The sequence below is a fragment of the Ceratotherium simum genome, chromosome 2 (assembly GCF_057802395.1).
Source record: "Ceratotherium simum simum isolate JZ-2026a chromosome 2, ASM5780239v1, whole genome shotgun sequence".
NCBI classification, from domain to species: Eukaryota; Metazoa; Chordata; class Mammalia; order Perissodactyla; family Rhinocerotidae; genus Ceratotherium; species Ceratotherium simum.
The window spans coordinates 86,043,064-86,066,828 of record NC_141901.1 but is presented as its reverse complement, the minus strand read 5'-3'; the positions used below and the strand labels follow the sequence as shown (position 1 = coordinate 86,066,828).

The following is a 23,765-nucleotide window of genomic DNA, read 5'->3' as shown; positions in this document are numbered from 1 at the left end:
GAATGTAAGACAATGTAAGACAGTTTACAGGGCATTCTGGCCCTTTGCCCAGCCCCTCACATGACTCATCCCATTCCAGCCCATTCTAGTGTTTATCAGTTGTCCATGATTCTGTAACACAACCTGGCTTCTGCTTCCAGAACAAGTGCTGCACAAATTTGTGAAGAGAGCAAAACGCCTGCTTGGCAGCCTCTGCCCTTTCAAATTCTTTGCTGGTACTGCTATTTCCCAGTCCGACACTGTCCCTTATGCTGGCTGCTGGCTGTCCAGAACTCAGCAAGCCCAGGCAAACCCCACTCATGGACTTTTTTGTGATTCTCTCTCTTCTCCTTTCTCTTGCTTCCCAGTCAAAATTTCAGACTTTCTGGAAACAAGTGTTTATTTGCTTATCTGTCTTCCTCCTTTGAACAGTAAGATCTTTGTGAAGGCGGGAGCTGCATCATCGTTCTATCTCCAGTGCGCGTCATGGTACCTGGAATAAGATAGTTGTTTAGTCAACATTCGTTACCTAAATTAGTGAATGAATGGGTGAATGGATGAATGCTTTCCATTGCAAACCTTGCTTATCAAGATTGCAGGTAGTTAGATACTACCACCATTAATGATTATTATAACAATGTACTTATTTAGAAGGATTACTATAGGAAGCTTTATAGTTTCCAGAGTTGCAGGTAGGGGGTGTGTGTGTGTGTGTATACATATATATATACAAAACTAGCATGTTATTTATTTATTCAATATATATTGTTGAGTACCTACTATGTTCCAGGGCCATTCTAGGCATTGCGGTACATTATTGTTGACCATTATACAGTCAAAATGCAACTTTTGTTTTCTACCATCCCTTTAAATTTTTTTGGAGAGGGATTCTCTTTCTTTGCTCCTGGATGAAAATTCTAGTAGGCTCCGTAATTCCTCTGCTCACTCATGGGTAAAACAGTCCTAAAATCCCTTGAAGTCACAAACACAGTCTCAATTCAGTAACTGTAATTTCCATGGAATAATCAGAACTCTGAACTTGAATTAACATTGTCTTCTCCCCTCCCCCACGGGGAGCCCTACAGTCTGGAAAGGGATTATGGGCTTAGGCTCTTTCTCTGCTCTCTCCTTAAAGCTGCTGTTTCAGAGCCCCTCAATTCAGGGTTGAACAAGAGAGGGAGGAAAGTTAAGGCGACAGTACCTTAGCCTCACTAGTTCTTAATTGGCTGTTAGTTCTCTGAACCTGGCAGATGGTTTGAGTTGATCTGTCTGGTTGAGGAAGCTTTCATGGACCCTTCAGAGGTTCCGCACTGGGCCCCTTATTCTGAGGACACTTATCCTAAGCATGTATCTCTATTCTAGTCTAGATGGTCTCTTGTGGCTCTTCTCTCAGCCCTTAGGAGCTGGAGGGTACATATCCTCGGTGTGAGCCTTCTAGGCAGACTTCTTAAGGATGATGTAAGAAAATCCCACAGTAGCTCTCTCTCCTATGACCCACATCTGCTCCACAGGAAACATTCACATCCCTGCCCTGACTGACGCTGGGAGGTTAGGCTGCTTAGTCAGGGGTTAGTTAGGCATCAGTCTTCTCTATCTCCTGACTGGGGAACACAGCCCACAAACCTCCCAGTGATCTTCTTGAAGATGCCCTCACTGGACTCGGGTAGAAGTGGGGATGTGGAGATTCAGCAAAGCAAGAACTTTCTGATGAAATTCCTTCATCTGGTTCTCCCTTGCACCACACTCCAGACCCTCTTAAATTCTCAAAGCAGGGGTTACATTCTAGGATCCAGGAACTTGTTTTTGAAAATCTACACATGATGGGTTGGCCTTAGAAATTCCCATCTACTTTATATTGTGGTCTCTGTAGACACGTCAATTTTTAGCATAATATTATATAGTAGATATATTTGTACTGTGTGTGTCTGTGTGTATCTCAAGTATGTTGAGCACAAACAACTTGTGGAATGTAATGGTAAAATTATTTTGTCATCTCTCTTTAAAATATATTCAGTTTTTCCTTTGCTCCTGGATGAAAACTCAACTTGGGTATTCCCATGGCTTTTCTGATACCTCTTAGGTAATAAAAATATTCTGGTCACTTTAAGTAACAAAATATGTCAGAATTTGGTGCTTTAAATGTCCAGCCCCATGTAATAGTGAAACCTCCCAACTTCGTTCCAATTTATAGCTACTTTCTGTCCTCCCAGTGGGTCCACACTGGAATGTGTGCATTTGGAAATGTGGAAATGTAATGCATTTTTTTTTCCCCTTTCTTGCTCCTCTCTATACTACCAGCTGCTATTTATAGACCATTTGGAGGTGGAGCAAGAGGTGAGGAGGAAGGCAAGCTCTTACATGGGCAGTTCTGCTGTAAACTGGTCTCATGTCCTCTGGGCCTGGCCTATATTAAAACTCTTTCTCTCGTGGAACACTTCCATGGTTTCTTTGGAATCCCCCTCCCACCCTCAGTGCTGAGAACATTTCAGCCACACGGTACTCTTGATATAGGTGATGATGCATTTTCCTCTGACTGGTTCCTACTCCTCCCATAGTCCTGAGGAATGGAGGGTGGGAAAGCCCACTCCCAGCTTCTATTTGATGAGTTTTCCCATCTCAAAGCCCCTACTGAACAGCGTGGAGCTAACACAGCCTCATTCTGGTTCCTTTGTTTTCATGGCCTATGTTTAATCTAAGGCGCGCACACACACACACCTTTTGTCCCAAGAAACTCTGGGAGACACTTCTCAGGGCCCTTGTTGCCACTGGAAGTTATAGGCCAGTTCACTCTAGCCCCCCAGCTTCAGGGGACAGATAGCAAATTTCCAAGTGGTCCTGTCAAAGTCTCTTTCACTTGATTAGATGCAAAGCGTCAAGCACCACTTTGGGGAAGGGACCACACAACATGGCCCTTGCTAAAGAAATTCCCCCTCAAATTCCTTCCTTTCTCAAATCTCTTATATTCTGTGTGGCTGGCTTGCTTAAGACCATGTATTGATTTTAGTTGTTTCCTTTTCAAGTTCTGCAGGCTGGTCTGTCTCATAAATCACATTGGTATCCGTATCTACAAGAGCTGAGTGTTTAGCCATAACTTCCAATTTAACATCCTGATGTGAATATACAATTTGATGTACACAGCTATCCCATGGCATTTACAGCATATATTGTTATTCCTATTTGACAGATGAGTAAGCTAAGGTTCAGACACGTTAAGGAACTTGAACTGTGGCTAGTTAGGTTTCCTCACTCCATGGTCTTTGCTCTTGCCCTGCCAATGAGTTAACACATTGCCCTCTAAGAATGGACTGGAGGCCAAGTGAGTTAATGAACAGATTATCTTATTGGTGTTCTATAGGTCTACAGAATTATTAGGAGGTCTTTACATCAAATAAATAAAACACATAACTAATGGGAAGTAAAATAAAATAAAATAGTAGATTTAACGATGCTTTAGAATAAGTAGGCTTAAGTTAGAAAAATAGGCTTACATGAAAAAGAAACAAAAATAGAAATCTAAAAATATGAGCATGGTTAAAATTAAAAAGAAAAAATATCATCTATTATTGAAAAGTAAATATCTGATTATTTGATAATAAAATCTAAATTTGGTTTGCCCACGCTTGAAAGAAAACTGATTAACAGTGACATATCACCAACAGTGAACCCCACCCATGCCATTCAAAGTGTCTTGGGAAACCAAACCACTCCCACCATGTTGTAACACCATAGTAATACAAGGAAGGAGACGTGCAAACCTAACTTGGGCGTGGAAGTGGGTCTTGGGGTAGCACTACCCAGTGTACAGTATAACCCACACCCTGAGGGAAGTACTGAGCAGGAATCTAGATGGACTCAATTGGGAGATTAAGTAAATATGTAAGACAAGTAAGCACGTGAGTTTGAGAAGTTTAGGATACTGCAGATCTGTTGCAGGGTAATGTCAGTAATGTCATCCATAAGCCATATTTTATCACCTGTTCCACGGACTAGTGAAAGGAGAGGTCATCTCCTGGTGCCCTGGGACTGGAGCAGTCTAAGTCATGTCTAACTCTACACTCTTACTTCCCCCTGAGGGCTGGGCCTGCGAGGGGATGGGTGGGAGCATATGGAGCAGAGAGTTGACATCTTCTTACTTTTATGGACTTATTTTTAAAGTACCATTAGACCTACTTTTATATATCATTTTACTCCCTATCAAGTTCAATTTTAGATTCTTTTTTTCAGTTGCTTATATCATTCAACAGCCTTTCAAAATTGAATACTGTCTTTGAGAGTGAAGAATATCTGTTATAAAACTACTTGCGTTGCTACAAGTGGCTAGAGAGATAGATGCTGCTGAGTTGGCAAAGTCCAAAAGACATAGCCTACAAGCACAATGAGCCTAGAGACACTGACGAGGGGATAAGACTGAAAAACAACCTTTGGAGTGGGACTTACAAGGCAAGGGAATTTAGGGGATACCAGAGGTAGAAATGTGATCTTAGTATGAAAGAAAGACACAAGAACTACAGCTGTAATCTCTTCGCCGTTCGTCTCTCTGCTCAAGCTTGCCCTTTGCTCTTGATTTTGCACTGAGATCTCAAAGTGCTGATTCCTGATTTTGATTAACCATTTCTCAGTGTGCCCTGTTGTTTTGAAATCTTCTTCTCAAATGTGAGCCTTCATGGACTGTCCAAAGGCAATGCCTGTCTCTCTGCTTTAAAGGAGGTAACAGATATGGGTGTATTTTCAGCTCTTTGGAGTAAAAGACAGTGCAAACATTGGGTATAATTTCTATCTTTTTATTGTACGGTTTAGTCTGATTTCAAAACATGTTTAACATGTATTGATTTATTTATTTGGCCCACATTGTCATTCAGCATATGTACTAAAGAAGAAGAGGTGCTGAATTCAGCCATTCAGAACTTTTTCAAACTGATATCAACAAACTTATCAGGAATCTCCACAATGTTGTATATGTGCAGGGCCATTTCCCCAAAGGATATCAGCAGCTTCATGTAGATATCCCACACCTTCAGATCTGCTCCCCTTTCCCATCAGAGCTTCTTTATCTCTGCCCAGGCCCTTAGTAGGATTCTGCTGTGTCCATATGTCTATAAATCTCTACAATTCTATGAAGTTTTTCAAATAGTAGAATATCCATGAAAATGTGTTGGTGTCTTATCACAAACCTGACTCAATCTTGGTAGCAGAATTTCTGAACACATTCCTGGTGCCATTTTCCTAATACATATCTTATCCATTTTGAGGGCTAAATGATATCTTGACCCCATCCTATGCCTTCTAGAATGCATATCACCTTAAATATCTAGTAATCTCATTTCTGACACTCTATTGGGGGAATCCTATTTTTAGGTAAAGTTGCTTTTCTTTTTTGAGGGAAATTTTGGTCTTATCAAGTCATTTAATCCTCTTGAGTTAAGTTTTCTAATTCATTTCTTCATTTACCAGCTTTCATTGAATGTGTATTAGTCAGAATTCTTCAGAGAAACAGAATTAATATATATATAGAGAGAGAGAGAGAGAGGGAGAGAGATTTATTATAAGGAATTGGCTAACTTGATTATGGAGGCTGACAAGTCCCAAGATCTGCATTCAGCAAACTGGAGACCCAGGAGAGCCAATGGTGTAGTTCCAGTCCAAAGGCCTACCATCTCAAGACCCGAGAAGAGCCAATATTGAGTCTGAAGGCACGAAAAAACCGATGTCCCAGCTCAACACAGTCAGACAAGAGGCGTTCCCTCTTACTCATGGGAGGGTCAGCCATTTTTTTCTATTGAGACCTTCAAATAATGTGTGGGGGCCACCCATACATTAGAGAGGGCAATCTTCTTTACTCAGCCTACCAATTCAAATACTAATCTCATCCGGAAACACCCTCACAATACACCCAGAATAATGTTTGACCAAATGTCTGGGCACCCCCTGGCCCAGTCAAGTTGATACATAAAAATTAACCATCACAAAGTGTGTACTGTGTGTGTACCAGGTACTTACTTAACAGAGCTTTTTACTATTATTAACAACAGAATAATAGAGAGAGTCAATTTTACTATTATTAGAGAATATTTCTGAAAATAACAGTATACTTATAATATTGTTGCATATGAATTAGTCAGATGCTTAAGGGGAGAATTTCTTGTTTGGGTTGGAAAGTCTGTTGTGGCTGCTTTTGTAGTCTCGGTGTGAAGTCTCATGTATTAGTCGGAGTAAGCCATGCTAAATACTATAACAATCAATCCCTATATTTTGCTGGCTTAATAAAAAGTTATTTCCCACTTACACCACAGTCTGATAAAGGTCAGGAGGCTCTCCTAGGCAACTCACTTCCAAGTTGTAATATCCAGTTGTAGAACCCTTCCTTTTATTTAAGTATAGATTTGTAAATCAATATGTGTGTCACTGTGCTTTGAGAAGGAAAGAGATATAAAGTCTACTCCAGAAACATATATTTAATTGATTATGAGTTCCTATAAGTTAGAAGCTGCATGACCTTGGACAAATCATTTTTCTCCATCGATGATCTCTGTGGAACCCAGCGGGAAAGAACTACAAGTTCAAATAATAAATTAATTACTTTGGAGTCTTTCTTAACAGAGAACTTTAAAATATGGACTTGTTAGGCTGGTATAGCAGAAGGAACCCTCCAATTGAGTTTTAGATTCAAGTTTCAAATTGTCCCCATTAAGCTGGGTAGCTTGGGCAAGTCAGTTAACTACTCTGGGCCTGAAATTTAGGATGTTGGCTGCACTGATTTTTCCAAGATCACTTCCCAGTCAAAATTGCAATTATTCCAAATGGACAGTCATCTCTTAGATTTCGTTTAGGAATGAGTTCCACCTGGAGGTGAGGGAATGAAATGAAAAAGATGTGAAATGGCTCCACTATCCACATGAAACAGTCCACCTGAGATGTAGACAGGTGCTATTCAAAACTGTAAGTCCACTGAGCACCAATTGTAGTCTGAAGAGTGCCTTGTACAAACAACATTAAGTTCACAGGTCTCATTTACAGAGTATTAGCTGCTTGTTAGTCATAGTGTGCCTTAGCTGGAAAAGCTGAGGCAGAAGGCAGTTCTGTAACTCTGGCACTGCCACAGAGGGGCGTGGAGGACCCACACCGGGCATTCTGGCTTCTGGTTTGGTATCAGTTCTGGATTAGACATCCTCATTTTAATCTTTGTTTCAATTTGTTAGCATTGTTATATTTCTGAGCTCTACACAGAATGCAGATTTGCTCAAATGAATTCCCAAGAACTTGTAGCAGGAACACTTTGAACAATCATGGACAGACCCCTGCTGTGCCTTACACATGCACACCATTCTCAGGGAGTCGTAGAGACACTGCCTGAGTCTCCCCACCCACTACCGCTTTGCTCAACCCCAAGAGAAGCCACCCATCTCGAGAGGTTTCCTTTCCTGTGGAACAAGCGGTATGATTAAATCAGATCCCAGCAGTGAAGGTTCCTTAATGATGATAAGCCAAAACTAATTGTATTGATTTGTTTATTATTGGCTTAGGAGGCCCATCAAACAAATGGACTGAGACTATTTCCATATTCTTATCTGTCGGGTAAATGAGAAACAAATGACCTCTCCATATGTCTGCATCCTGCATCACTGCCCTCTAAGGCTGACTGCTCCGTGGCCTTGGGTGAGAGCTTTCTCCACTGCTGGGGCCGTTCTGCCATCTGCCTTCTTCAGATGGATGAAGAAACTGAAAAGTTTGGCATTAGTTCTTTTTATTTCTAATTATTTTGGGGGGATTCATTTTTTAACAATTACAATTCGGTACCTAGCCAAAGGTACCAGATGGCCTGCTTTCTTCAGGAGACCTAGTCACGATTATTAATAACCCTAATTTGGGATTCTCTGAGGAAGGGGGTGGCTATAATATCTTTTGTGGGGGGAAATGAGGAGTCATTGACACCACACAAATTCAAAGAAAGGGACTCTCTGGTTCCTGGCCAGGAGTGAGGCATAACTGGGCAACTTTGGGGGGTCCAGAGGAAAAGTCCATTGTACCTGAGCCTGTTGGAGGTTCTGTGTTTTGGAGAGTGAAACCATTGCACAGTCTTTTGCTCTTCAAATTAAGAGAAATGAAAAGGATTAAAAGAGTGTTCTGAAGAGGCCACAGTAATGTCCAAGGCTGGAAAATTGGGCCCAGGTGGAAGAGGATAAAAGAAATGGTGTTACTTAGCTTCAAAAACGTGAAGCCAAACCATAGATAGAAGGTTGATTTGTGCCTGTTCACCTTCACTGAGGTGAAGGAGCAAAACTAAGTCCGGTCCTTAAAAAAGATTTAGGGGGATACAGGAAGAAAACCAACATTTATTGAATTCACATTCTGCTCCAGTTACTCTGCTAAGTGCCTCACATGTGTTGTCTCTAATTCTGTCACCAACCCCGGCAGGTAGGTATTCACGTCCCATTTTAGAAAGGAGGCAGCTAGGGCTCAGAGAGTTTAAGTAACTTGCCTAAAGGTGACCAGCTAGTGTTGGCAGATTCAAAACCAAGACTATGCACCTCAAAGCCCATAATCTTAGGAGATAAATACTGATCTCTCTCTCCTTCATGTTTCCAGTAGAAGATAAGGGAGTTCCATTCAGCGCCTCTATGTGGGTGATATTGAAGAGAATGACACCTCCTTCCTCTCTCTCAGTGTCCGTACTTTACCCAAGGGAGAGCCTCATCTGAAAGGGGACAATGTGGAGAGCCCGAGTGTCTTTGACCACATTGGTCAAGGACAGGACCACAGCACAAAACTCACCCAGGCCCCCCTGTGGCTGAGTTCTCTCTCATGCCCTGTACACCAGTCTGCCCCGCTCGAAGGGCCTTGCCCTGTGACTCCATGTGGTAAACAGGCCACACAGGACCTACTTCTGGCAGCCCAGCCAGGACTCTGCCCTCTTGGTCTCTGCATCTCTGCTTGTACCTGGTGGCCGAGACAGAGAAATGTGGTCCCCACAGAAAGTTGTAGGAGGTCCTTCCACATTCCCCAATGCCTTTTCTCATCAATAAAGCCAACACTGTATTGTGATCACCAACTGGCTCGTTCTGTCTGTCCTCAATTGGTTACAACCCCTAGGAGAGAAGACTGAATGGTTAGTTTTTTTTCTAACCACCAGTCTCCACTCCTGACAAGAAGATGGAGGAACTTTCTAAATGTGAGGGTCATTAAGATGCCCTGATAAATTAGTGTCTGGGGTAATTTAGGGGGAGTTTTGACCAACAGCAGAAAGAGGTTTTTACAAAACCTCTCAGCCTTGCTTGAAGCCTATTTAGTTAATCCCACAAATTTGCATTACTTTTTCCTAATTCAAGGGTTTATTTTGGAGAAACTTAGCTTCTAAAGATACTTCACATTTATCCTCCATTTGCGGATTTAAACTGCTTTACTATTCATGTAAACTGTGTGAGGTCAAGAACCTTTGATAAACTTTTCCTCATTCAATTCTCAAGACAGCAGAGAAAAACAGAGAATACTAAGACAGAAGATAAAGGTTCCTCTTTGTAGAGGAAGAAACTTATTAAAGTTTAAGTGACTTATCCAAGGTCACTTCTCTGGTAAGTGGCTAGAATGAGACTCTGACTGACTTTCTATGTTCTTATACATTAACCAGCTAGCCTTAAAATATAACAACACTTCACAACAGATGGTATAAGAAAAGCAATTGATAATTTTGATTACATAAGAACATAAATCTTCTGCATAGCAATATTATCTAATTAAACAACATAAAAAGATAAATAAATGGAGGAGTAATTTGCCCCACTTGACAGATAAAGACTTAATTTCCTTCATATACAATAAGCTCTTCACCTATCAATAAGAAAAATATAAATAACCAAAAAAAAAATAGGCAAAGAAGACATACAATTGGTCAATGACCATGAAAAGTTCTTAAATTTATATGTAATTAAAGAAATACCACTGAGATTTCATTTTTCACTAATTGGCAATAATTAACGAGTTTGATAATATGAAACTTTGATGAGGATATGGGGAAAGGCTCTTGTAAGGAGTGTATTTTAAAATAGCTTTTTTGGAGGAAAATTTGGCAATAATTACTATCAGCTCTTAGTAAATGCTCATAATATCTGGTAGAGTGTGAAAGCAGAGTCCCACGGAACCTAGAGGATGTGTTTGCTCTGCCCGTCAGGTCACTTATCAGACTACAGAGTCCAGCTCAGTTGAAAATCAGGGAGCCTCTGCTCTAATCTCCTTTTCTATGCTCTCTCTCACCTCTTCTTTCCATGAGTCTCTCCCTCCCTAGCTGGTGTTTTTGTCTTTCAAGTCATCTCCCAGATGTTCAGCTACAAGGTTCTCACTTCTGTTAGGTGGTATCCTGTTGTGTCCTGGGCTTTAGTGGAGGGGAAGGGGCCCTATAGACTTCAGAATGAAAATACATGAGATAAAACATTTCCCTTGCTGATTTTGACCACCACTTATAGTGTAACTCAAATGCACTACACTGATAGAACTCTGCCTTGATGAGCAAGAGAGAAAATAAAGAAGGAATAGAAAATTCTATTCAACTATGATATAAATTGACCCAGAAATTACACTTGGAGGAATTTATTCCATACTTGCAAAAGTGCATAAAGATACATCTGAGGAAATTAATTGCAACCTTGTTTGTAATTACAGAATATAAAATATAAATGGTCATCAACAGACAACTGGCAAAATATACCGTGATGTGTCTCTACTATGGAATATACGCAGCCCTTAAGAATGGGATAGATCTTCCATTACGCTCTCACTGAAAGTGGCCTAGAATATAAAGCAATCTCATATTCTCCAATGTGAAGATTTTTTTTTTAAATACTTTGGCCAACTTAAATGTGTATGCTTTTAGAATTATAACTGAAACTATCAAATGTCTACTTATGTTTATTAATCTAACTACACGTTCACATGTAAGATCACATTTCACATAACATTATTTTGGAACAATTTCCACTTTTTCTTGATTCAGTATTATTTAAATATCTCACATGCATCTTTAACACTAGTTTAACAAATTGGAGCTCCTTTCTGAGTTATCTAACACATTTTCAGTGTACATTTGACATATTTCCATCTGTTACTTGAAATGCATTGTTGGCCCACATACGATGCTTTCACTAGGAATTTTATCCTAAACAAGTACCCATTCACATAACACCAGGAAAATTGTTTTATTATCACTCATTCTGTAGGGGTATATGTAGGATTTTACAACACAACTACTTATTCTGTTGCGTATTAAATGATCTTTGAAAGGCTTGTTTACACAATCTCAAGCTTGAAATTTTGCATTCTTATTCCTAGGAGTAAAGACTAATCTGTGATAAATTTCTTTGCCCCCTTTTAATCAATTCAAACAGGTGACCTCAATAAGCATCCAAAACTGCTGTGGACTGAGGTTGTTTCAGGCTAATGCATGTTTCCCAAACAACAATCTTTTGTTCAAAATTAAATAACGAAGAAACTTCCCGTAATCTGAGATACTTTATGAGGACCCAAAGATAATTATCCTTCTTTTCTGAAGGATAATTTTGGGAAAGTAACTTCACCTTTTCCTCAGGCATTTACGGAATGTGTATAGATGTGGAAAAATATCCAAGATATATTTTGAAGTAAAAGAACAGGTTGCAGAATTGTATTTATAGTGGACGCATTTGTGCAAAATAAAAAGGCTATACCATTAAACTTATCTATAATTATATGTGATCACATATTGATAAACCTTCTGGAATAACACATAGTGCTTACTCCTATGATGGTGGTGGAAAGACCCCAGGAGGAGGAGGAAGACACATACTTTTCTCTTTTACCCTTGTTCCAGTAATGGCAGCAACATATTAAATGGAAATTCATTTAAAATGCACTTTGTCCTTTTCCTCTCTCCCCTCTGCCTCTTCCTACAAGCCATTTCTCATTTGGAGTTTTACTTGCTATTACCTTGAGCCAAATTAAACAACTGACCTCCTGGTGGAAAAGGCCAGAGCCTGCTCAGTGACTCTCGCCTCTTCCCAATCCGTTCTCTACAGAGACACTCACCAAAGCCCTGGTCGTGCTCCATCTATAATTTGTAAATCCCCAGATGCACACATGATGCTTTATAAGGCACATGATTCAAAAGGCAAGGTCCTTATCCCAGGAGATTATACTCCAAGTCACACAAAAACAAACACCGGGGAAGACTAATTCATTTTATTGAGCTGAAACAGCAGGAGAAGAGGTCAGTTAGGGGAAAATTGAGTGAAGAAAGCAAATTTTATGAGGTGAGTGAAGGAAGAGAAAAGAACAAAACATGCTTACGAACAAGCTAAATGCAGTTTTCCAAATTAGTGAAACCAAGACAGAGAAGCAGGATATCAAGGCGGCCTAAAACTAAGCCTCAAAAGGTAAAAAGTGGAAGCTACAGAAGCTTCAACATGAGAACAAAGGGGAGAGGGACCCAGTGTTTAATGGGTGCACACTATGAAATAGGAGCCTTGTGGCTTCAGTTCAGTACGAGAATCCCTGACTAAGAGTGCATAAGCAATAGAAGTTTCCTTTTCTCATATAACAAGCAGTCTGAGTATAGGTAGTCACTGGAATTGATTCAGCCAGTCAATGAAATCAGAGCTCCTGATCAGTTCAGCATCTCTGTGATACTTTTGGCTTCCCCAGTGTTCCCACCTTCTGAGACAGCTGTGACAGCATCAAGCATCACATCCTCCCAGAATCCACTTCCAAGCCTGAGACAAAGGGTGACAAACGGCAGTGTTTCTCCACCTGTGACTCTCTTATGGGGAAGAATATCTTGCTCAGAACCCCCCAGTAGTTTTCCCTCACATCTCTTTAGCCATAGCTATGTCACGTGCTCACCCTATTCCAGGGACTGTATCCACATTTTTGAGATCAGGGGATCTCTTCTTGACACCTAAAGAAAAGTCAGGGCTCTGTTAGCAGGTAAGAAAAGTGATGGTCTTTGGGAAAGTGACCAGCAATGTCTGCCACATTATTTAATCCTCTCACATAACATTTTGAGGTAAGTATTATCATTGCCATTTGTGTTAGTTTGTTAGTAAGCCACAAAGTAGGTGGCTTAAACAACAGAAATTTATTGTCTCACAGTTCTGGAGGCTAGAGGTCCAAAATCAAGGTGATGGCAGGATTGGCTCCTTCTGAGGACAGTGAGGTAAGGAAGTGTCCCAGGCCTTTCTCCTTGGCTTGTAGATGGCTATCTTTTCTCTATGTCTCTTCATATGATACTCCTTCTATGCACGTCTCTGTGTCCCAATATCCCCTTTTAATAAGGACGCCAATCATATTGGATTGAGGCCTACCCTAATGACCTCATTTTAACTTGATTACCCCTGTAAAGGCCCTATCTCCAAATAAGGTCACATTCTGAGGTACTGGAAATTAGGACTTCAATATATGAATTTTAGGAGAGTACAATTCAACCCATAACACCATTGTACCAAAGAAACTGAGGCCAGTAGAGATTAGATAACTTGCCCAAGACACAATTTCTGCAAACCTAGGTCTGTTCTATCACAAATTTGTGTTATTTCCACCATAACACAAGAAAACAGAATTTTATACAAAAAATTGAGTGAACAATATTGCAATATTTCTAATGTATATGACAGGATGTAGGAATATTATATAGACATGTTAAAAAAATATGCATTTTCAGCTAAAACTTTGAATCAGTATCTCAGTATAGATACAAATTATAGTTGTCGACCAGATAACAAGAAACAGAACCAAAAGTTAAGTTTATGCTTTAAGCTCTATATACTAAAAGAAATGAAGCCAGCAAAAGAATTTAAGGAAGTGGGGCAGAAACAATAACTGGCCCACCAGACACTATCAACAAGCAGGATTTGCCAAAGGAAAAGCCATCCAGTGTTGCCTTAATTACATCTGCAAAGACCCTTTTCAATATAAAGTGACATTCTGAGGTTCCAGGTGGACATATTTTTGGAGAGCCACAATTCAACCCACTACAGCGTTGTATAAATGTCTAGGGGAATAAATGAATGAATATTCAACGTGACTTCAATATTTAGTGTGAAGAATTATACATTCATACTATAGGAAAGTAACCTGTTTTTAAAAGTATATAGACATATAAATGCAGATCAAACATACAGATAACATAGGTAATCCAACAATGGATTCTTAAAGAACATTTAGATGCTTGTGTTAGAGGGTATTTTGGGCCTTCACTGTATGGAGTCTTAGATTTGAAAGAACCTAATGTAACTTGTGGTCCAGTGGCATAATAGATCATTTTCCAGCAAGATTTTGCTATTGCTGGAGTTATATTATTTGTGACTTGAGCTTCTCTAAACTATTAAGTAGTAATATCTATTAGTATTGATATTTTTAAAAGATTTAGACTGTAGAAAGACGTTCTGATGTATGGAAACATTTTAATGGGGTCACACCCACTGTCATTTTTTTCTAGCATACTTCAAGTGTGGCCTTGTTCAATGATAGAGAGCTCAGAAGCTTCTAGTCCTTCTCTCCCATCTTGTAATTTCACATATGAAACTCAACATGGCCAACGAGGAGGTGGATATTTTTACATCATAGTCCTACCAAAAGAAAATAATTCTCTATCAGGTAATGCGGCTAACTATTTTCTGGTACCTAGTAGAAGCATTATTCTTTTCAGTAGTGATGTGCTAATTAGCATAACTAAGCAAGAAATGGGCAGCCAAAACTATTATTGAAAAACTCAGGATAATAGGCCAGATAACATTTAGACATGTAATCAAGCTAGAGCTTGATCATTTATTGACACCACAAGGAGTCGTTGTGCTTCACTATATAAATAGGTCCAAGTGAAACCTAGACTGGGGCCCAAATTGGCAAGACTCAGTCAGACTGACCTGAGAATTTTATTTCCAAAGAGGCAACAACTTCAGTAAGTTTAGATGTAGAATCACCTCTACATCCCTGGAGAAGCAGAGCTAGTCTCTCTGGCTGTACATTGCTTGAAATGTAGCATTGTATATTAAAAGCACTGAGAATACAGCTCAGAAAGGAGGGCCATAGGCTGCGCTATCATGCGTCTTTCACCTTTGCTAATCTTAACAATCAGAAATAGCTTTAAAATAGACATTGGAGCAGCACATGCATGGCAGAAAGAGGTGCCGCTTGATTTCAGTGCCAGGCACAGTGTTGATCTGACCATTTGTACTTGTCAATAGCTGCTGAGGGCGACCTCCTTACTTAATAGCAAAGGAAAAAATGAAATATGTTCAGCTCCTGCCTTGAGACATAATCATTATTTAATAATGTGCTGTATATGAAATGCAGGTTTTATTTGACACATCATATGCTAATAAACTCCAGAGTGTTGCTGAGGCCCTTGGAAATGCAGCCTGTGAGATCAGGATGGTCTTCTGCTTACATTGGTAGTACCCTGCACCGTGTTGAATCTTGGGGCTCTTGCAAATCTTTATTAGCTGTTGTATGCCCAAGGGGAGAGAGCAACTGCTTCTACTACCACTGAAATATGCCAGAAATTCAATAGTAGTGGAGTGATACTGCATTAAGATGGAATAGAGAAGTCTTGTGTCCCAGGAAGGAAGGAGTCTGGGCCCATCCCAGGCAAAATTGTGAACTAAGTGAAAGATCTCTTACACTAAAACTTCATCTTTCCTTTAATAGTCCCTTTGTCTCTTTCAGCGACCCACCTAAACTGATTTTCACTGCCCCTAGGCTTTCCCTGGCTCTGTGCATCTTCCCAGTGCTGAGGTTATCAACATAACAAAACCCTCCCTAGATTGTGCCAAGTGCCACAGACCTTTGCAACACATTCTTTAAAAACATTATTGAGCAACTATTGTGTTGGGGGACATATGTGGGACTATATCAATATGCGTTCCTTTCCAAGGCACATTTATTGTTCAAGGAGGACATCAGTGTATTATTCCAAAGGAGAGACTAATAATGGGGGTTTCAAGTCCAAAGCAGGTGGCTTAGCTGTGAAAAGAGGAGGCTTCAGACAGTTTGGCTAAGGAGGCTTGGAGCAGATGACAACATTCAGATCATGTCATAAAGGCAATCAGCTGTCACCTCTCTGTGGAGGGCGCCCCGGAGAAATGACTGGAAGTCAGCAGAAGTAAATATATGTGAATGTCGATGTAGTGGAGTGGAGCCTTGGAGCATGCATTGAAGAGAACAGAAAGAAATATTTAAGGTGAACATTCCTTTGGAAAAAATGAAAAATGACATGCTGTTGGGCCCTGGCAAGAGTTTTCATGAAGAAGCAAGCAGGATTAAGCAAACGCCTTTGCTGTTTGTTATTTCACAAACAAAACAAAACATAAAATTCTGGCCAGTCTGGCGCTGTCTCTCAGGCGCTGCTGGTTTTGATCCTGTCAGTCCGAGGTAAAGAGGAGGGGGGGCCGGAGGGAGGGGTGGCTGGAGGAGGTAATGTGGGTTAGGCAACCAGTGACACAGCTCAGGAAATAATGTGGTGGGAAAGATTCATTCATTCCACTTCTTTTTTAAAAAACAGGTTTATTAAGATATAATTCACATGCCATATAATTCACTTATTTAAAGTGTACAATTCAATGGCGTTTTGTATATTCGGAGTTGTAAAATCATCACTATAATCAATTTTTGCACTTTTTCATCACCCCAAAATAAAACCCCAGACTCCTTAGCAGTCACCCCTCAGCCCCTCAGGCCCTACTAGCCCTAGGAAACCACTAATCCACTTTCTGTCTCTATGGATTTGCCTATTTGGGATCTTCCATATAAGTGGAATCATACAATATGTGGTCCTTTGCGACTGGCTTCTTTTATTTAGCTTAATGCTTCCAAGGTTCACCCATGTTGTAGCATAATATACCATTATATGGATATAACACATTTTATTTATCCATTCATCAACCGATAGACATCTGGGTTGTTTCTGCTTTTTGGCTGTTATGAATAATGCTGCTCTGAACATTCCTATATAAGTTTTTGTGTGGACATGAATTTTCATTTCTCTGGCGTATGTGCATAGGAGTGGAATTGCTGGGTCATATGGTAACTCTCTGTGTAGACTTTTGAGGAAATGGTAGACTGTTTTTCAAAGCAGTTACACCATTTTACTTCCCAGCTTGCAGTGTATGAGGATTCCAATTTCTCTGCATCCTCACCAATACTTGTTACTATCTGTCTTTTTGATGATAGCCATCCTAGTGGATGTGAAGTAGTATCTCATTGTGGTTTTAATTTGGATTTTCCTATTGGCTAATGACATTGAGCATCTTTCCATGTGCTTATTGACTCCTTTCACTTCTTTATCTTTTTTTTTTTTTTTAAAGATTTTATTTATTCAGTTTTTTCCCCCCAAAGCCCCAGTAGATAGTTGTATGTCATAGGTTCACATCCTTCTAGTTGCTGTACGTGGGACTCGGCCTCACGTTGGACGGAGAAGTGGTGCCTCGGGGCGCTCCCGGGATCCGAACCCGGGCCGCCGGCATCAGAGCGCACGCACTTAACCGCTAAGCCACGGAGCCGGCCCTCACTTCTTTATCTTGACTCGTAAACTTGCCTTAGAGAGATTCGGCCCAGCACAATGGAGATGTAATGGCAGAAAAGCTTCAACACTCTAATGTCTCTGGACAAAACAGCCCCCAGAGTCTCTGCAGAAAGCCTTAGGAAGGCTGCATTGTGTTTGAAGTTGGTCACCGGGGCCCCAGTATTGCTGACGCATGACGAAGCGTGCTGCAGTCTGCCAGGAGAGCATGTGTTGCTCAGAAAGGCCTCTAGAAGAGGCTCTAGAAAGGGTCGTGAGAGAGTGAGGACGGCCTCACAGCAGGCGCCAGCCCGGGGCCGAGCTGGCCTCCAGATTTCTAGGTGAACATCGGGTAGCACATACCCCATGGTCTCCTTTCATTCTCCCCACTCTAGGCTCTAAACTTTTACAGATTCTGAAACGGTGTCACTTTTACATTAATGAAAAGTTGAAAATTGATAATGATATCTGAGACACTGAGCATATTTCTCATCTAAGAACCAGTAAGAAGAAAGTTTTTTTGTCCTGTAAAAATATACTGACATTGCCTGGATAAACCAGATAGCAAGGATACAGCATCAACTTAGTAAGGACAATATACATTTAGGATAAAAATACCTTACCAAGTAGGACAGAATTTTCTAGGTCTGAAAAGCTTCTAATGTAAGAGTCTAAGAATTGAACAGCTTGTCATTTTTAAGCTCATCAGGAAATGGGATTATTTATTCTGGAAAGACCAACAGAGTTATTCTTCAGTTGTTGATATAGTATGAAAGTATTTGAATGCTGGTGGTCTAAGGAAGTATCTTTTATCACTCAATGCAATCTAAGAAAAAAAACCAGGCAAACGAACAAGGGAACCCAAATGGAAGATAAAGAAAAGAAATGGGGGGCGATGACTGTAGTTGCTATCCAATGTGCGTTCAAAGAATGCTTCCAAAAATATTGGCAGGAAATCAGAGAACTGGCTTGGGTCAGATTGACTTTCATATTAAGAATAGATGGGAATTTATGATATTGGAGTTTTTTGGGCTGTTGCTACAACAAAATCTCGGTGAGAATCGTAAAAATAATGAGGAGCCATACTTACACTGACACTTTAAACTCTAGGAGGAGTTCTTGAGATATTGAAATTACATCAAAGGGAACTAATAAACTGGAAATTGTTTGTATTAATGAGACTTGAGTTAGGGGGATGTATTAGTTTCCCATTGCTGCTGTAACAAATTACCACAAATTTAGTGGCTTAAAACAACACAAATTTATTATCTTACAGTTCTGGAGTTAGAAGTTGAAAATGGGTTGGCAGTGCTGTGTTCCTTCTAGAAGCTCTAAGGGAGAATCTGTTTCCTTGCCTTTTCCAGCAAGGAATGCAAGGCTGTCCACATTCCCTGCTCATGGCCCCACATCACTCTGACCTCTGCTTCCATTGTCACATCTTTTCTGACTCTCCCTTCTCCGTTTTTCTCCTATAAGAACACTTGTGATTTCACTGGGCCTGAAGAATCCAGGATAATCTCTCCATCCCAATGTCCTTAATTTAACTACAATTGCAAAGTCCCCTTTGCACGTGTTTCAGGGATTAGGATGTGGACGTCTTTATGGGGCCATTATTCTACCTACAACCGGGAAGAAGGGATTTTCTCAGTCCTTTGAATATCAGCCTGAAGGTGGTGGAGAGTATGTTTGTTTTGTGAGGGCCGACTCCAACTCTCCAGGACACAGTTAGAACATGGGGGGCCATCCTGAAGTGTCATCTGCTGACAATGAAATCAAAGGCTTGGATGGCATAGATTTTTCATGTTAGAATAAGAGTTCACAGCACAAACATGTAGGACGTGATTTAATCCACAGCATACTAGGAGCTCTGGACAGAAACTTTAGTGTGGGTGTTTACACTGAGTTTAATGTATTTGCATTTGGAAGCATGATTTTGAGCTAAAAATATTATGTGTAAGATATTGTGGGCTTTGGTTCTTACCCTTCGCTAAAAATATCTTGAGGACCTTGTGCAAGGTAGTACTCTGCGTGCTGAGCAGGGCAATACAGACGAGGCACAGACCCTGCCATCTAGCAGCCTGCAGCAAGAGAGAGAGCATATGTAACATCAGAATGTGTTATGATAGGTTATGATATGATACTGCTTATCCTACACCAGAGTGATCCATTTATAAAGTAAATCTAACCCTGCGACTTAAAACCCTTCAACTCCTGCCCAAATAAAACTTAAATTCTTGAACTCTCCACTCTAAGCTCTCGGGAGTCTGACCTTGGTCCACCTCTTTGACCTCACCTCCACCCCCTTTCCTCACTCACTCTTACCATTTACAATCCGGAAAGTGGGGGTTCCGTCTCCCTGCAGGCAGCTCTGCTGTTTCATGCCCCCGGACCTGCCCTCCACAGCTCCTTCCTCAGGTAAATCCTGCTGTTGCTCAAGTCTCACCTTAAATGCCAGCTCCTCCTCAGGATTCCTTGGTCAGTCCCCTCCCCACCGGTGTATGGTGTCCCTCCTCTTCTCCCACAACGCACCGAACACAGCTCCGGCGCTTATGCCTCTGTTCTCCCCAGGGGATTTGAAGATTGTTCGGAGCAAAGATATCTTCCCCATCTTCCTTGCACAGTGCTTGGCACATAAATGCTATTCACCCCATGTTTGTTAAATTCAACTCAGCCGAGCAGGAAAGCATCTCTCTTTAGCGTGACTCTGCCTTTTTGACATTCAGAGAGCAGCAGTACAATTGTGGGTGATTCGAGGACACTTAAAAATGGAAAAGACTTCACATCAAAGGCCTCTTGATGTAGTGAAAATGAATATCAAAATCAATATGCCGTTCAGTTTAAGGATATGAATAAATGATTTCAAATGAATGGAATTTTCCTCTCAACATTAAGAAGTGGAAGAAAATGAATTATTAGATAACATATTTGAAGTAACAGCTCTCTCCTGACTTCTCCTCCAATTTGTTTTTGCTTTTCTTATAGACCTCCGTACTATGCCTCCTGGCCATCTGACCAATATTTATCTCCCTTAACCTCCTCAAGGGCGGAGACCGTATCTTAGGCTCCAAATTCGGAATTATTTCCTGGCATTAGTCTCTTCCTCCTCAGTGGTATCATAGCATCATTTCTTCTTCTTTAAATGATTGTTTTTACATGGATAACCTCATACTTGAATATTACGATTTTGTAGGGGAGGAGTTTATTAATATGGAAAATGGAATTAAAAAATATAAAATGCTTCCATTTCTCCTTCAAACCCACGCTGCGTTCTGCAGGTAACCTCTAGTAAGAGTCTAGTCCTTTTTCTCTGCATAGACACCCACATGCACACACCTCACACTTACCTGGTGTTGGTTCTTTCTGCTGCTGCTCCTTATTAGATGGAATTATACTCAGCATTCTTCTGCCACTTGAGTTGTTTTGTAAATGTTATCAAACAATACGTCTTGGAAAATATGTATATGTAGATACACATACATATATTTTCATATAAATATACATATACGTGTGTGGATTTAGATACATATATATATACTTCTTTCTCTTATTGTTTACTTTGAATGGATATATGGTTTTCCTTTTTGTTTTGTTTGCTTAAACTATTTGAGTTGGGTTTCTCTAACTGGCAACTGAGAAATCCTTTCTACTTTTTTTTGTTATTACTGAGTATATATGACTTTTGTATAAATGCAAGATTTTTTTTTTTTTTGGTGAGGAGATCAGCCCTGTGCTAACATCTGCCAATCCTCCTCTTTTTTTTTGCTGAGGAAGACTGGCCCTGAGCTAACATCCGTGCCCATCTTCCTCCACGTTATATAGGATGCCGCCACAGCGTGGCCTGCCAAGCAGTGCGTCGGTGCACGCCCGGGATCTGAACCGGCAAACCCCGGGCCGCCACAGTGGAGCACACGCACTTAACCGCTTGCGCCACCGGGCCAGCCCCAAATGCAAGATTTTTGATAGGAGGGATTTCTAGAAGTGAGGTTGGCTAGGTCAGAGAGTATGTGCATTTTATATTTTGATGATTGCTTCAAAAGCAGCTGTGCCTGGGTAGTGACCGAGCTTGCTCCCTTCACCACAGTTTCAAAAATGCTATCAGTCTTTTTTACATTCTCAATTTAATGAGCAAAATATACTATCTTCTTATTTTAATTTTTATTCTACTATATTAATGAGACTGATGAACACTGCGTGTGTTTCTTAGCCAGATATATTTCTTTTCTTGTGAATGGTCTTTGTTTAGATTTCTATTGGCTCATTTGTCTTTATAATTTTTCTGAAAGAACTCTGTATGCACTTAATATTAAACCATTGTATACTATATGTTATAGGCATTTCCTCCTAGTTATCTTTTAACTTTGCTTATCGTAGCTTTTTCAATATAGAAGTTTAAAATATATATAATAAAATCAGTCTTTATTTTTTTTAAATCTTTTTATCATTTTGTTTTTAAATTTGATGTCTGCTGAGACAGATCCTAATTCATAATGGTTTAATTTCAAAGTGTTTTTGAGGTTCTTAAATATTTTATAGTTCTATACAAACTAAAATATTATCTGTTTAAATTGATGAATAACCATGGGATTTTGATTGAAATTTTATTAACTTTGTAGATTTATATTGGGAGAATCAACGCTTTTAAAAGGACTCTTCCCGCCCCAAAATATGATTTATTGCTTCATTTATTTAAGTCTCTTTTTATGTCTTGTAGTAAAATTTCATCTGTTTTTCATATGGGCCTTGCACATTTTGGGTAGGTTTATGTCCATGTGTTTTTTGGTATTGTTGTTCTAGTGAATATGACTCTTTAAGTATGCTCTTAATGTTTTATTTGAGACATATAAAAAAGTTAATTATTTTTCATATTTACCTAACTTATATAGTTTTTCATTAGACTTGTCAATTTTTTGTAGATTTTATTTATTCTACATTTAAGGTACTTTTTTTCATTAAATTTCATCTTTGAGTTAGCATCTTTTTGATACTTATTCACTGCTATTCACGTCTAAACAGATTTTGATTTGAATTTTGATTTCCTCTTGAAGTCAAAATTTATTAAAAGTAAGTTTTTTTGCACTTATAGTTGGAGAGTTGTCTTGTTATTGTTTTTCCATTTCATTTTGTTTTGCAGGAAGGGGATGCTTGTTTTTCATTCTATTTAGCCAGAAAATGGAGGCTGTAATTTCTACTTTTCAAAATGTATGAGATTTTTTTGTGACCTCATATAGTCAGTTTTTATAAATGTTCTATGGATATTAAAAATTAGTCATTTTTGTTTATTAATATGAAGTTCTAGCTACGTGTATTTAAAAATACATGCTAATTTTGAATATCAAATAATGTGCATTCCTATTTATTTCTGACTACTTCATTCACTGATTTTTGAGAGAGATATAATTGCAGTGTCCAAATATCATTGTAAATTTGTTTATTTCTCCTTAAATAATTCTAATATGTTTAGCTTATGTTTTTGATGTTATTCGTTAAGTACCCAATCATTTTTAATTCTTTTCATCTTAAACTCAAGCATATTTACCATTGCTTGATTTATTAGTGAAACTTTATGTTCAACCATTCTGTGCCATTTTAATACAGGTTTGACTGTAGTAAAGAGCATAGCTGAAACTATTTTGTGTGTCCTCTATGGCTTCTATTTTAAATAAGATTTTAATTAATTCACATTTATTATAATAACTGAAATATTTAGTATTTTATATTCTGATAGTTTCTTTTTCCTCCTTGTCTGTATTTAGTTGGTTTTATTGGGTTTTTCTTCATTCCTTCTTTCGTAATTATGCATTCCATTTTTCTCATATAGTGTATGTTTAAATACACTATAGAAACTTACAATTTCCAATTCTATGTTGACGTTAAGTACTTTTCAAAATTATCCCTCCTGAATTAGACCCTTAGTCCTTTTTAACTTTCCTTCCACTTTCCCGTCCCTTGCTATGTTTTGTTGAAATGATCAGCAATTAATTATTCAGTTTGTTTATTTTTTAAAAAGCTTTCTTAGAAATTATCCCTGGAAATTGCCTTAAGTGTCACAGTCTTGCTACCAACTGTTTTTAGACCTGTCAACATGCTGTCTGGCTAAATTATTAACAGTTTTTTCTTATATCTCACACTTGCATCCTTTTTTAGATTCTTTTGTTTTTGCTGGAGCATATCCTCAAGTATTCCCTTCAAAAAGAACCTATGAATAAGACATTCTGAGACCTCGTATCTAAAAATGTCACCTTAGTCTTCATATTTGCAAGACATTGATCTA

At 39.4% G+C, this 23,765-nt stretch overlaps 1 protein-coding gene across 7 annotated transcripts in view; it reads left to right on the top strand.

The window, feature by feature from the left end:
* Positions 1-23,765, top strand: part of ST6GALNAC3 (ST6 N-acetylgalactosaminide alpha-2,6-sialyltransferase 3) — a 501,982-nt gene that overhangs the window by 373,897 nt on the left and 104,320 nt on the right. For 2 of the 7 annotated variants that reach the window (XM_087448831.1, XM_087448825.1), the window contains exon 4: positions 14,435-14,592. The exons of the other annotated variants lie outside the window; for them this stretch is intronic. In XM_087448831.1, coding sequence (XP_087304957.1) covers positions 14,435-14,592 — 158 coding nt within the window. The remainder of the gene's footprint in view (positions 1-14,434; positions 14,593-23,765) is intronic. 7 annotated transcript variants of the gene reach the window in all.